This window comes from Hydra vulgaris, chromosome 06, assembly GCF_038396675.1.
Source record: "Hydra vulgaris chromosome 06, alternate assembly HydraT2T_AEP".
In the NCBI taxonomy this organism is placed as follows: domain Eukaryota; kingdom Metazoa; phylum Cnidaria; class Hydrozoa; order Anthoathecata; family Hydridae; genus Hydra; species Hydra vulgaris.
The window spans coordinates 45582511-45598926 of record NC_088925.1 but is presented as its reverse complement, the minus strand read 5'-3'; the positions used below and the strand labels follow the sequence as shown (position 1 = coordinate 45598926).

Genomic DNA, 16416 nt, shown 5'->3' with positions numbered 1-16416 from the left:
AACAGGTATTGACTTTCTCAATCAATTACCTAAACGTTATAGCCCTAAATCTCCAAGATTACAAAAGATCTAAGAAGTGCCCAAAATGCACGAATGTTACCATAAAAGTGCAGTAATCAAAAAAATAGTTATTTTTTATAAAACACTTTATTAAAACATTATTATTTCTGTTTTAAATCACCATTTTTTTACTTTTATTTGTCCGAATTTTTAACTTTTGTTGTGCTGTGTATGTATGCACTTTTTTTTTTCAATAAAAATATCTTAAGGCTACATTTTAAAATAAAACCTTGTATATATACTATAAAAAAAGTCAGATTTTTCATAGGCAGTAATATTATAAACCCGAACTACCAACATTTTATGTAGACCCACATTTTATGTAGACATCTTTAAATAAAGGCTCCCTAGAACTATTGATAGTATTATAAGTAATAGTTTTTTGTTAAATTTGTTTAGTAGAATGTCCAACCATGATTTTAAAACATATTTTGTCAGAAAGGCAATACCTAGCTAGCTGTTTATATATATATATATATATATATATATATATATATATATATATATATATATATATATATATATATATATATATATATATATATATATATATATATATATATAACCAGCTAGCTAAAAAAACTGGTTATATATATATATATGTATGTATGTATATATATATATATATATAAATATATATATATATATATATATATATATATATATATATATATATATATATATATATATATATACAAATATATATATATATATATATATATATATATATATAGATATATATATATATATATACACATATATATATATAGTCTTGATTTGTGCTATTGCAAGTAACGTTTTTAGAATTTGTGGCTATGAAAATACCAGTTGTTTTGTTTTTAGAGTTTGTCGTTTTTAAACCTTTCAATGTATTTCCATGCTTCTACATTCTCAGATATTTCTAAGGCACCTTCACCATCACCGTTGAAACTTGTGTAAACTCCATTATTGTCTGGAAACCGAGCCCTTTTTGATGAGACAACACATGCCAGTAGAGCTTTTTAGTTATATCTTCCAAGTTTACAGTAAGTTAACCATGTCACCAGATGATAGGCAGCATACCTTAATGTTCTTCAGGAAAAAAAACATTTACACATTTTTAAGTAAAAAAATATAGTTATATAAACAATAGAAAATTTACTTAGTACAGTAAGGCAAGATTTTTAACAACAAAATTATAAATATAAATACTTATTCAAGGTTTTCTCGATCAAATCTGGCATCACACTCTTTCACTGTCATTCAAACTAGCCATTGATATCCATTATGGGTGTTTTTATCCATTTTTTTTCAAGTGGCATTGTTTTGCAGTACCCACATTTACACAATTGTTTAATGTTAACACTCAAACAATTTAATTTTAGCCATATCAAAATTCAAATTTTCATAGCTGATACCATCTTAAACTATTTTATTTTTTATATCCTTACAGGTTTTCTTTGTTTTTTTGTTAAAAGGATCTAATTGGTATGGAGTTACCAACATTTTTAGTTATCAAAATGAAAATAGAAAATATAACATGATTACCGTTTTATCCATAACCATATTTAAAATTTTAGCAACTTGAACTAAAACATAATGATCATTTATTTCTAATAAAGAAATTTAACAATATCCCTAATAAGCACTGTTATTTATCCTAATAAGTTATTAATTGAAAAATCATTTTGATAGAAAAAAAATAGCAAAGAGCGGCCAACAAAAATGTAGAAAAAAATCTCATTACTTAAAAGAAAAAAGAAAAACATTTTATATAGGAGTTTGCCATAAAAATCTTATTTAACATTTTATCTTAATTTTATTTAGCTCTTGCACAAAACAGGAGGACATTAGTCAACTTTAATATAATATTCTATATTAAGGAAACATAACATTCTACAATACTTGTACAAAAATCATATGCTCAAAAAAAAACGCCGATTTTAAAAATCTAAACAACTGTATAAAAGATACAATAATTTAAAAATCATCCTGACAGTTGTTAAAAACAAGTTGCGCTAATAAAATTTAAAAACAAAATATATTACTTTGTTTTTAATTGTATCACAAATATATATATATATATATATTATATAAATATATTTCAGGATTTAGTAAAAACATTTCGGGATTTAGTTTAACATTTTCTTTAATATGAACATAACTTGTCTTGGCACTTGGGGATCCCTTTAAAATCTATATTAACATCAGCTTTTGTAGTTTTTTTTAAACAATGAGTCCAAAAATGCTCCCAGGATCAATTCAAAAATATGATGGCGACAAGCCGGCCAAAATAGAGTTATTAATTTGCATTCCTCTAGAAGTGTTGCAGCTCCATTCTTAATTCCTGTGTTACATGCAGTCATGTCAAAAACCTGGGCAACAATGTTTATTATGAGATTCCATTCCAAGTTTTATAAGACTCCCTTGCAGATAGCAAATCCTGTACAGGACTGTATAGGTTTCATTGACAATATTTTGTCTTCAATATAATAAGGAAAACCACTTACTAAAACAGTTAAACACCAAAATCTCTGGCCAGAATTAGTGAATCCCAGTGAAGTGTCAAATAATCTAATTTAATTTTTTTTTTAATTTAGTTATGATTTCCTTTGCCATTTTTTGCCTATTTAGCTTTCTTGATCTTCTTATGGTATTTATTTAAATGTTATTTAAACATTACAAACATTTAATATTACAAAATTGGCTGTTTTAGTCACTAATCTTATAAAAACATTATTTTATTAGCCACAAATCTTTTAAAAACTTTATTTGGTATAAAATTAAAGATAAAAAAATTTATCTTCAAAACAAAAGTACCATAACTGTTTAATTTAGAATATCATAAAATTTAATTGTCTTTATGGAAATGTAAGATTTAAATGTCTTTATGTTTTTATGCAAAGCATATATAAATATATTATATATATATATATATATATATATATATATATATATATATATATATATATATATATATATATATATATATATATATATATCAATAGTATTTGTGAGTAGAGTTTTAAGTACTATCTAAATAAAAAAAATTTATGAAATGTATGAAATAAGAAATGTGGCTGTTATATTATACACTGAACATAATAAAGAAGACACTGAGGGAAACTTGAAGTTAGTGGTAATTAGGGTATCAAAAGGTGCATTTTCAATCTTTGAAAATTTTAAGGGAGGCTAAAAAGTGACCTATAAGGTTGAAAAATTGTGAAGGATAAGTGTTGCAAAAAAGTCTTAATAATATTTCAAAATTTTATATATATAATCAGTAAAATTATTAAACCAATTGCTTTGATCATTATATTATATGATTTTAAAGTAAAAAATTATGATCTTAATCTTAACAACATTTCAAAATTTTATAAATAAAATCCGTAAAATTATCAAACTATTTAAGTAGTTAACCCAATTGCTTTAATCATTACATTATTATTTAAAGTAAAAAATTACACAACTTTATTTGGTTTTCACTTTATTATTGCATCTTTCAATCATACTGCAATACACTGCAAATGCTAGAATATGCTTTTAATAAATTTTTTTGCTATCAAAATAACCTTTCTCAAATGTCTAATATTTATTTGGTAGAGTTTTCTTGATTTAATTTCTGAACTAATATGTTCTTTTCATCAGACTTGATTTTATCAAAATTTACAAGCTACTTTGAATAGGATAATGAGCAACCACAAAAACAAAGTGATAAAAGATGGTCTAGAAGGTTGAGAGACACTTCTTTAAACAAACTTTTGGTAAAATTAAAATAATTTTTTTTGAAAAGTAAGATAAACCTAAACATTTTGAGGCAATTCTGCCATCAACTAGCTGCTTATCCTTATGAACATTTTGGTTGACTTTCTGAATGCTAGTTCTGCTATTTCAAGTTGTAAAAAAGCATCAAACGATACAGACCAAGATCACCTTGATAAAGATTTTTTAAACTATTATATCTTTTATTAATACCACAACTACAATCTTAGAAAAAAGTTTGATTTATTCTATAATTTTTTCAGTCAACAAAATTAAGAGTATTTTTCAATTAAGTCAACTTTGCCAACTTTTTGACTAGTTTATTCTTTAAAAGTACTAAATATGTATCCTCAAAAAAAATGGAAACAAAATATCATGTTTAATTAAACAAACTAGAAAATTAAAAAAAGTAAGTAAAAAAAAAAAAAAATTAAATAACATTTTTATACAACTTATGTATTTTTTTGTTGTTGAAAAAAACATCTTTTATAACGATATAACAACAATTTAAAGTTTTGATATGCAATTTATTCACGATTTTTATTAGTCTATATAATTAAGAAACTAATTTTCTATGTACGCTGGAACTATAATAAATTTTGTTAATTTTTTTTCTTACGTTCATTTGTTTATTACGTTTATTCGTTTATTCATTTTAACATCTTTTCCCTTTTAAAAAAGTTTTTGCTATATTTGACATTTTTTCTCAATACTTATATAATAGGAAATTAATAAAATAAATTGTTATTTATTTGTAAACAATGTTATTTGATTAATTAATTTTGTTAATGACGGAATAATTTAAATAAAAGAATACATAGTATTCTTTAACAAATATATTTACCGCATTTCATGCGGTAAATACATTTGTTAATGTCTGAAATTGTTTCTTTTATATTACCCAATTTCTAATGTCAATACTAATCACTAGAAATAATGAACATAATGATTGCTCTGTTTAAAAAAATGTATTTAAAAACTTAAAAAAAGTTTTAAATAGGCTCCTAAAAATTTCGTTAAGAAAGTATATTAACAATGCACTAGCCCACAAAATTTTGCAGCATCATTTTTTTACATAAAAAACAAGTAAATAGCAATTAGTTTTCTTGCTTTCCTGTGCATTGGTAAAAACAGTAAAGTTTAGCAAAGACATTTGAAAAACAAATTTAAAAACTGGCCATGTTTCTAGCGCCATTTATAAAGTATTTCCTTTATATACTGACTGAAAAAAGTCGCAAAAAAATTGTAAATCAAAAAATACTTTTATTTTTGTTTTACTCTTATCTACTTTTTTCCTTGACTTGTATCAATTTTGGTAGCAGTAAATAAAAAACAATCTAAAAATAAGAAAACAAAAACAGTAAGTACTTAGGTATATTATTTTTTGACAATTTTCTTTTTTGTATTAATAATTTTTTTTTAGCTTATTTTATTTAGATTTTCTATTTCGTATAGTCTCTTCATCAAGTATTTTTGTATTATTCAAGTATTTTGCTTTATTATGTAGTCTATTATAGGTTTATTTTGCCGCGAATTCATAAAACGTTCGATCCCCACCACGTCCCTGGTAATACCGCGCTCAACTTGTTTCTCCACGCAGCGACCTTGTTTGTCAAGTCTCCTGTTTTGGAGTTATAGAGTTGAGAGAGGGTTATAACCACAATAAGTAGCCTCCTTGCCTGTAGTGGCCTTCTGCACCTTGGGGAGGTGAATTAACAAAACAAAAACAAACAAAAAAATGTTTACTATATAAAAATGTTGTAAGTTATAAAAAAAAATTACTTTTGGCGTCGATGTACAAGGCGTGCAACCGCATGCGCTTCCTGGGAAGGCTTGTATCATACACTGGTAGAAGTAAATTTGGTTGAAGCATTTTTACTCCTAATATCAATAACAAAAGAACTACCGCTATTGATAAACTTATGTTTTCAAAAAAAATGTCTGATTTTAGATCTAATATAAAATATTTGATGAACTGGTCATCTGTTAAGCTTGCCATTTTTTAGATTTTTGTGCACTTATTGGTAGTCTGGGAACAATAAATAAACTTTTTTCAACATAAACTCAAAATTTTAACCTTTATTGTTTAAAAACAATAGAACCTTGCGAAAACAGCACAACTGGCCAGACTATCTGTTGTTATGACTATGATTGCTTGAAAACCATTTAATAAAGCTATTATTTTGTAAAATAAAAATATGTAAGTATCAGATCTGAAAAAGAAAAGCATTTTAGTCTTACAGCAAAAGTATTGAAACAAAACTATCTTATAAAAAAGATGCTTGAGCATATTTGTGAGCTTTTTTGAGCCTGATTCAAAAATTATTTAGGAAAATTTATATGCTTACCATTAATAAAAAAAAACGCATTTTGTTTTGTATAAAAAATAAACAGAAAATACGACATTACTTGTATCAATTTAGCCGAATAAATTATAAAACAGAACAGATGTAATGAAAGTTTTGCGATTTTGCTTTAGAATTCATATTCACATTAAAAATGAAATTCGGCAGTACTTAGTGATGTGCTACATAAATACTTTCATAACAAAAAATGTTTCTTGTAATAAAAGGAACAATATTTGATGCTGCCATTAGTACAATAGATTCTCTGAAAAATTTGTGCGATCCTATGGCCCTAATATATGCACATATATATATATATATATATATATATATATATATATATATATATATATATATATATATATATATATATATATATATATATATATATATATATATATATATATATATATATAAATGTAAAATAAAATAAAAACTCCAATAGCAAAAACATCTTTTGTTTATACTATAAAGCTCTATATTTTAAAACAAAAATTTCAGAAAACCTTCTAGTTTTTTTTATTATATGCAAATTCAGACATACTATAGTAAAACATTGGCATTAAATTTTTTATGTCACATTTCCTTTTCTTTTTTCTGAAATCATTGTAATAAAGTCTATTAAATGTAAAAAAAAGATTATCATTAAAATTAGCATTGATCGCAGGTTACCAGTGGTTTGAAGTGAAGGCAAAATTTTTTAGCTGGAGCTATTTTTAAAAGTTTATAATTTCTTACTGAATTGTATTCTATCAGCAAATTTCTAAAAATTTAATGTCATGTTTTACTAGATAACTCTAGTGTCACCTATAATAAAAAAAAGCGAGTAGGTTTTCTGAAATTTAGATTTTAAAGTATATAGCTTCAAAGTATGAACAAACAATATATTTGCTACTGAAGTTTTTATTATTTAAAAATCAGAAATTGACCATATATTATAAAAGATAATAGAACTTATGCTTATTTTATAATTTATTATAAATTGCTTTTCTTATCAACATAAACCAATCCACCATGCTTCATAAAAATATGAGGTGAGTTGGACTTTGGTTCACTTGGCATGGAATGAACCATATCTAATAAATTTTATACAAGTTTATTTTATTTATTGTTAATTATTTACATATAAAATATTAAAAAAATTTCGTTACCCTCCTAAGCCCTGACAAAAAAAAAATTAAATTAACATTTATTAAATTACCTAAAGAGAATTCTTTAAACTCCCTAATAGGTTCTTCATTTGAATATTTTGTATTTTCAGCAGGCAAAATTGATCCTAGTTTGTATTTCAAGTCAGATGAAACAGGCTTTCTAAACTTTCTAGGTAATTGACGTTCGTTATTCTTAATGACTAATCCTCCACGAAAATACTCATCTCTAGTATTTCTGATATTTATTAATTCTATCAAGGGAATAGTTGTCTCTAATTCTTTAAAGTCAGATAAGGTGAAAGTTGATAGGTACTTTCCATTAAGTTGCGACTCTTTTAGGATATTTGCATACTCAGCACTGATGCTATGATCTGTTAAGAAATTAAAGACTTCAGTTGTATCCCAAGACTCCATTTGAGCTAAAGATATAAAGATTAGAATTTAATTTAAACATATATATATATATATATATATATATATATATATATATATATATATATATATATATATATATATATATATTTTAACTAACATTGCTTCTCATATGCTTATCATATTTGATCCGCTCCATCAGTCCTCGCAATGAGCCCAAAGTTCGCTTTTATGCCATTTTTGAGCCTTTTTTCAGTCAAATTGTGAATACCCCTCCCATAGACAAATTTTATAGGATTATTTTTTGCATAGGAATTAAATCAAAATCGAATGTTAATGTTAATTTGTTTAAATAATGAGTCAATTAAACAACTAGATTTTTTCCAAAAATTTGGATTTTTAATTTATTCTTTTTACTTCTGATTTTTAATTTAATTATTTTACAGCTGTTTCAACTATGGCATTAAAATTAATTAATAATTAATTCAAATTTATTTTAATCATTGTTTCCATCATTATAATGTTTTCAGAGAACTCTAAAGCTTTTTTGAATCGTGCAATCCAGCTGTTAGTGATATCCTCAATCTTCATTCTGTTCAATACAGTAAAATCATTATCTAAAAAATTCCACACAGGCTTCAGCTTTGTAACTGTTTGGATCCATCAGTGAACAATGCTTTCCATCAGTGAACAATGTGCCTTTGATGCACGTGATGTCTGGATGCTTAAAGAATAGAGTCAACCTCTGCAGCTACTTTAATAATCACTCCTTTCTGATTACCAGTGTTAAAATTAGTAGTATCAAAAATACATTTGTGATAATTGTCAGTAATCTCAAATGGGCCAAAAAGATCTATTGATTGTGTTTTCCATTCCTCTCATATACCTGAACTGAGAGGTGGAATACCCAGTTGCTCTGTTTATCCATCTATGCTGATTAATACAGCAAGTCGGTGATGTTGCAATTTCTTTCCCATCTAAAATTCTTGCAATCAATAAATTCTTCTCCACAATCTTGCAACCAAAGCGTAGAATTATAGGGGTCACTAATGATCTTCTCTATTTCTTTGATGAATGCAATGTCTTCCTTTTTGAATACAGAGGTAACCAAAGAGAAAGATATCCTTTAAGCAGCAAGATAAAAGAAGTATTTTACCTTATTATAAATGATGATTACCTAAAAAAGTTTGCATAAAAATTACGTTTAATGTTTCACAAAATTTGTAAACAGTATTAGTAAATTTTTATATTTGTACAAAACTAAAGAATAAAACAAAAAACTATTGCAATAATAGTGCACGGTAAATTATATTTTATATTAGCGCCACTTTTGATATTTTAATTTTTTGTTTGTTTTATTATAATGATTGATTTTATCAAAAATATTAAAAAACATTATTACAAACTTTAAATGACATCTTATAAAGAGATCTTTTTTTTATAATTAAAAAAACAATTTCTTTTAGGAATATAACTCCATTTTTTTTTTTTTTTTGCTTAAATTTATGCCTTGAAGCAATAACTCTTGCAATGACTTTATTCATGTTTTATAGTTTTATTTTGCAAAAATAATACTTTAGAAAAAAAAATTTTATAATAGTTAAATCAGCTTTATATAATTAAAGATTGTGCAATATCAAAAAAATGTTTATATTATATTTAGGCAAAGGCTAGGAGAAGCCAACTTCAACTAAAAACATCCCCTGTCTTAAGGCTCTTGATTGAGTAAAGGCTAGAGATGGTGTCTTGATAAAAGAACTCATCTTGGGCAGATGTTAAACACATCTAGCTACTGTCCTGCAGAAGGCCTCCTAGGCATTTACATTTGAATGTATTTGCCTATTTCTCCGGAAACTAGGTTTAAATCCACTGTCTATTCTTTTATATGCTTTTATTTAGCACCACTTCACTCTATTACCTTACTCTTTGTTCTATATTGCTCTTCTACATCTCAAGACTGCACTGTTTTTGATGTTATTTCAGATCAAAGTGACCAAGCCCTCTCTCTTTATCCAACAACCAATATCATTATTGTTGGTGACTTTAATCCTCAACAAATCAAATGGCTTGGCTCTAGTAGCACTGACTTTGCAGGCGTTAAGACCCACAACCTTTACCATTCATCAATCTCTACTTAAATAGTCAACTTTCCAACTCGTTTTCCAAACAATCAGGCTTGGTCGGGAAGCGGGAGCGATCGCTGTCGAATACTGACCAGGTTTTTTAGTCGCTTTGAGAACATTTATGTTTATCTATGTCCGTAAAACAAAAACTTTTAATTTTATGGACATACATGAAAACATACATAACCTTGAATGTTCTTGAAACATCTCGGTGTGGAAGAATAAAAAGCAAACACTAAAAACCTGCCAAATTTACAAACAAGCTACTTCTATAGGTTCAAAAAATACGCTGACTAAGCGAAATATAGTTCTAGAGTATTCTGTTAAAATGTTTCAAAAAATTGTATTATTCAAGATTTGTTAAGTTTTGAGATTTCTAGCATAAATTATTTAAAGTGTATATTATCAAACAAACAATTATTTTAATACTATTATTTTAAGCCGTAAATCTTTTAAACTATTATTATTTGTTCACAAAAATAAATAATTCACAATATAAATTTTGAAATTTTATAATAAACTTTTTTTGTTTTAAACATCTTCGCTTCCAACAAGGCTGCAAGCAGTCACTAATTAAAGTTGGAAGTTACTGAAAGAAAAAAGATGAAGATTGTAGAGCAAGATAACGATTGACGGACGACTTAAAGGATTGCAAATTATATGAATCAGGAAAGAAAGATGAAGGAAGCGAATTCCAAAAAGCTGATGTATTGCTGATGTATTGCGCATGGATAGTGTCCCAAACAGGGACACCATCCATGCGCAACATGGCTCTGTTAATACTTTGATATTTTTCAGCTGTTGATGGAATTAGCCTCTCTGAGAGCTACCACAGAGTTCGAGAAACCTGACTACCAGCCGGCCTCAGAACCATAAAACTGAGTTTTAGAGCTGTACCCTCATTAGGAGATAATAGAATGAGTTGCCTAGTCATAAAAACAGAGACATAAGCAAAACCCATGCATTGAGTCAAGAAGATCCAGCATTTAACATCCTAAACTGAAAACAATGTATTAAAAATACATCTGCGCCAGCCTAATAGATGAAGAAGGGGTGCGAGGCTGGTCAACAGATAGAATCTGTTTACCCCTTAAGTCTTTGCCTAGGAGGCCTTCTACAAGACAGTTATAGATGTTATTAGTATATTCTTTTTTTTTTTTTTTAAATTATGTATTTTTATGTAAATGTAATTTTGTGTATCTGTTTTTATTCTAATGAAATCTTTTCAAAACAGTTTTTACGATTTATTTTGTAAACATAAAGACTTTCAACAATAATTGCGTTTTCAATAAAACTATTTTTTTTTTCTTTTTTTTAATTTGTTATTTAGGTGCCCCAAGAAGACCTAACGGTCTTGTCAGAGAGCACTGCAGAAGTGCATTATTAATAATCATTAAAGTTAATAAAACTAATTATGAAATAAACATACAAGAAGTTATATTTTTAAAATGAGTTTTGCGTTGCGTAAATTATGGACAATCCCTAAACTAATGTCTGTTTGGCGTTGTTTGTTTTATTTACTTTTTTAAACGGCTTCTTTTATTGTTACGCTGACCTTGTGTTTGTTTTGCACAGACACCAAAAAAATAAAAAATAAACAAACCGATAAGAAAGCAAGTTAAATAAAATGTTATAAAAAAATTAAAAATCATTTAGAAAAAAAAAGATTGTAAAGGTAATAGTTGCCATTCTTACAAACTCATTAAACATAAACTTTTTTCTGTTTTAAATACTAATTAAAATTAAAAAGCCCACTCACTAAACATTATCAGCGGAAGTGTGAAGCAGTTCCGCTCTCTTTTCATAAAGTATTTTTAACCTTTTTAGTTTATTCTTATCTTGTTAATTTAATTTCTACAATAACTCAATGGTTTAATTATTTCATTTGTTCACCTTACTAAGAAGAATTGTTACAAATATGTTTAATTGTTTCAAATATGTTTAACTACGCGAAGCATAAAATAGTTGAAAAAATTAACTTTTTTATTTATAAAATAATTTAGCTTAAATAATACTAAAACTAGCGCTAGTTTCATTAGAATCTTGTTGGACTTTTCGGGGCCGGGGGCTATAGCCCCTCTAACCCCAACCCTCCCTATTTTAGCACTGGAAATAAGACACAAGTATTTAAATACAAATTATATTATACTCTTTGATAAATAAAAGAACATTTGTTTTCTTATTAAGCAATCGTAAGGTGTTACTTTATATAAAAAATATTGCTTAATTTTATAAAAAAATTATAAAAGAGCAATGTTTCAAAAATATTTGTTTCAAACGTAATTTATTTTGCTTTAAGTTTTTTCGTGTTAAAAATTTTCTTTTCTTCATTTTTTTTTGTTATTGCCTCTCATCAGTCCAATAATCTTTTTTGTGCTTTTTTTTTGTTTTTTGAAATGTTCTCAAAATGACTAAAAAATCTGGCCAGTTTTTCGCAACTAAATATTATTTCCGTGGTCGGGATTCGAGAGCCTGAAAAATCCAAATCATTTACCTTCTCTACTCAACTTGTGTCTTGTTTCTGATTCTAGTCAGTGCTCAGTTTCTCCACACTCAATGTTAGGTACTTCTGATCACAGTTTGATCTCTCTAAAACTATTATCTTATTCTTCTTCATCATCATCATTGTACCTTTCCTTAACTACTTTAAAACTGTCTTGGACTCTTTCCATAATTTTCTTTGTGATCACCCTAGGGTAGAAATCTTTCGACTTCATGCTGATAAATGTGATTTTAAATAACTTCTTGGATGCAGGCTGGCACAAAATCTTTTATTCCCTTTCAACATATCCAAGTCAAGCCACACTCTTCCCAATGGTTTTTCTCAAATTATGCTGTTCCAATATCCAATAGAAACCATTACTTTCATATCTATCAGGAAAGCAGTTCTCCAGAAAACAGACGTCTGTTTACTATTGTTAGAAACCATTGTAAAAAGGTTTTGTCTAACGCCAAAGCCTGCAACTTTCAGGTCATAAAATCTTGTATTTTATCTCAAAAATTAGGATCTTGTGACATCTGGAGAATCTTAAACAGTATCAATAATAAGGGCAAAGCTGTTATTCCAGCTCTCTAGTATTGCTCAGATTTTGTTACCTCACCTAAAGACAAAACTGAATTGTTTGCTAAGAACTTTTCATTAATATTATCTCTTGATTTCGCTAGTTGCATTCTACCTGATATAACCAACAAATAGGTTGATCCATTGCTAGACACTCGTATCACTCTAGCTTCTGTATCTAAAGTGATTTTCTGCTTAGACTCTTCTACAACTTGTGATCTAGACAACATACCTGTCATTGTCTTGCAGAATTGTTCTCCGTAGCTGTTGTCTATACTGTCTAAACTATTTAACAAGTGCTTATCATAGTCTTGTTTTCCAGCCTGCCGCAAAGCATCTGTTATCCCTATTTTCAAAAATTCTGGAAAGCAATCTAACTCGTCTAACTACCATCCCATTAGTCTTCTTTCTATCATAGGCAAGGTTTTTGAATTTTTAATTAACAAACAGTTAATCTCTCATTTTGAATCTAATAACTTACTTTCTGATCATCAATATGGATTTCGATCTTCTCGTTCTACAGCTGATTTGCTAACAGTAATAACCGATAGGTTTTATGGTGTATTATATATAGATGGAGAGGTTAAGGCTATTGCTCATGACATTTCTAAACCTTCCAATAAAGTTTGGCATGCTGGTCTTCTCCATAAGCTTTCTTCTTACGGTGTATCAGGTAAAATCTCTAACATTATTGTATCCTTCCTTTCCAACCGTAGTATAAAAGTTGTCCTTGATGGACAGCACTCTTCTTCATATCCTGTAACTTCAGAGGTTCCTCAAGGTTCTATCCTTGGCCCTATACTCTTTTTAATTTACATTAACAATCTTTCGGATATTCTCACATCTAAGGTGGCATTATTCACTGATGATACTACCATTTGTTCTTGTCTTAATAAGAAGCTAACACTCTCTGGTTGTTTAGAGGGAAAATTTGAGCTAGAAAAAGATCTCACTTCTGCTATAGCATCGGGCTCAGAGTGGCTGGTGAACTATAATTCAGTTAAAACGCAATTTTGCATCTCTTTATCGTGCTTGACACTTTTTCACTCTGGTTTCTATTCTTTATCTCTATTAATCTTAAATCCGTCCTTGTATGGAATACAGCAGCCATATCTGGGGTAGATCGCCCAATGATACCCTTTTTCTTTTAGACAAGGTGCAAATATGCATTGTAAACATAGTTGGACCTCTCTTGTAGCCAATCTTCAACCATTATCACATTGCCCTAATGTTGCTTCTCTTTCTCTTTTTTACAAATACTCTTATTCGTCTAGATTTTTCGTTGAACATCAGTTCTTTGCAATTTATTTCTTTCTTTTTGCTTTCCTGAATGATATAATTTGCAATCTTTTAAGTTGTCTGTCAACCGTTATCTTGCTATGTTATCTGACCGAAACAGAAAAAAAGCCGAAATTTTGGGTACTGCCGAAACCGAAAGCGACATTTCGACAAATATTTTACCGAAAGCGATACCAACATTTCGGCTAGTCAAAATTAATTTCATTAGAAAAATTTATTTAAAAATGAAATTTTTATATTTGTTGTTTTTTGTAGTCGTATTCTGTACGAATTGATTACATGTGTATCACAATTAGAAATTTAATACATAAGTTGTTGATGTAAGTTAATAGCGAAAGTTAACAACTTGTCAGCCGATAACCAAGAGGCCATATGTACGTTGTGTTTCTGAGAAAATCATGTTTTAAAATTTAATTTGTGAAGACTCTCTGCCAGAATGTCCGAATAATTTTTTAAATATTTTTAAAAGTTGTATTATTCTTCAGATTAGATTAATTGGACACATACTCATTGACACTCATTGGACACAGAGATTATACAATGACATTGACACTCATTGGACACAGACACATTGATTATTGAATATTTATTGATAATAAATAGAAAAAACATACAATGTGGACATACAGCCTTCTGGTCCTAGGCTGACAAACTAGCAGATTTTTTCTGCAAAACAAGATTTTTTTGAGGTATTTTGTCAAAATTCAAAAAAACTTTGTGAAGAATCTCAAAATATTTTGTCAAAATTCTCAAAAATAACTGTTTTTCTAAATTAGATAAAAATTTGAAATCTTTCAAATTTTTTGGTTTTTGGTATGTTTTTTAACCAAAATTTTGCTTTTAACTGAATTTATAAAATTTTACAGAAACCGAAATTTCGGTATCGGTTCGAATTGAAATTTCAGCCAAAACAGATACTGAAACAGAATATCAGTCCATCACTAATTGGCGCACTTTTTTAATTATTTTATTTTTATTTTTAAAAAAAATTTAGCGTTTTTCATTTTATATTACAATGATAATTCTTTTCTTTTATAAACAACTTTGCAAACTTTATCAAATTGTATTATGTTATAGTTATATTACACGGTATTTCACACCACGGATTTTAGGAAAAGATATATCTATGCACTGCATACCTGTGTTTAAAAAGAAAAAAAACTCTTTTTTTTACTAATTCTATTATAACTTTGAATTATAATTATGTAATATTTAATATTCAATAATAATAATTATGTAATATTCAAATTTATAATACTAAAATTTTGCTCTACTAAAAACTAAATAACTGTTGCAGTATAAAATAAAATATATTATAAAGTCGACAAACTGTTAGCAAGTATAGTTAAGATACAATCTCAGGCATTTCAAAAATAATCAATTTTTATGCACACAAAAAAAAAAAAAAATGCATTTAGTTTTCGGTATGTTTTTCAACCGAAATTTTGCTTTTAACTGAATTTATAAAATTTTACAGAAACCGAAATTTTGGTATCGGTTCGAATTGAAATTTCAGCCAAAACAGATACTGAAACAGAATATCAGTCAATCACTAATTGGCGCACTTTTTTAATTTTTTTTATTTGCAACAACCCTGCTTTTGAAAATTTTTTTTGGGTTTTTAGATAATTAAACTTTTTTTTTTTTTTTTTACGTTACTTACACTTTTATTAAAGATTAAAAAATGTACTTTTTAAAATATTATTATTAAAAATAAATCTTTTCGTTTAACAACTTTTTACTCTGTAATTTATCAAGTAGTTTATCAAAAATTTATAAAATATCCAAATTAAAAATCTATGTCAAGTATTGTAAAAAGTATTAAAAATTATTGGCAAGTATTGTTTTTTTTTTGGCGAAAAATGCCCATATTCGGCAATATTTCCCCTAAATTTCTATGGGACGGGGAGTGGGGGTACCGCTGCCCAAATTTTTTTTCTAGAATAGCCCATGTGTATATATATATATATATATATATATATATATATATATATATATATATATATATATATATATATATGTATATATATATATATATATATATATATATGTATATATATATATATATATATATATATATATATATATATATATATATATATATATATATATATATATATATATATATATATATATACTCTCCAGTCCTTAAAACAAGGGGAGGTGGGAATGAAAGGGGTGGGAATTTTAGTCCAGATCTTATAAATGGGGTGGGGGTGTTATTCAAGGGGGTGGGAATTTTTTTATGTTACAATATGCCTTTT

The 16416-nt window shown here is 27.1% G+C and overlaps 1 protein-coding gene across 3 annotated transcripts in view; it reads right to left on the bottom strand.

The window, feature by feature from the left end:
- Window positions 1-16416, bottom strand: part of LOC136081896 (sterile alpha motif domain-containing protein 9-like) — a 128217-nt gene that overhangs the window by 82041 nt on the left and 29760 nt on the right. For all 3 annotated transcript variants that reach the window (XR_010639234.1, XR_010639235.1, XM_065800278.1), the window contains exon 2: window positions 7348-7716. Coding sequence is in view for 1 of the 3 variants with exons in the window: in XM_065800278.1 (XP_065656350.1) it covers window positions 7348-7716 (369 nt within the window). In the remaining 2 variants the exon portion in view is untranslated. The remainder of the gene's footprint in view (window positions 1-7347; window positions 7717-16416) is intronic.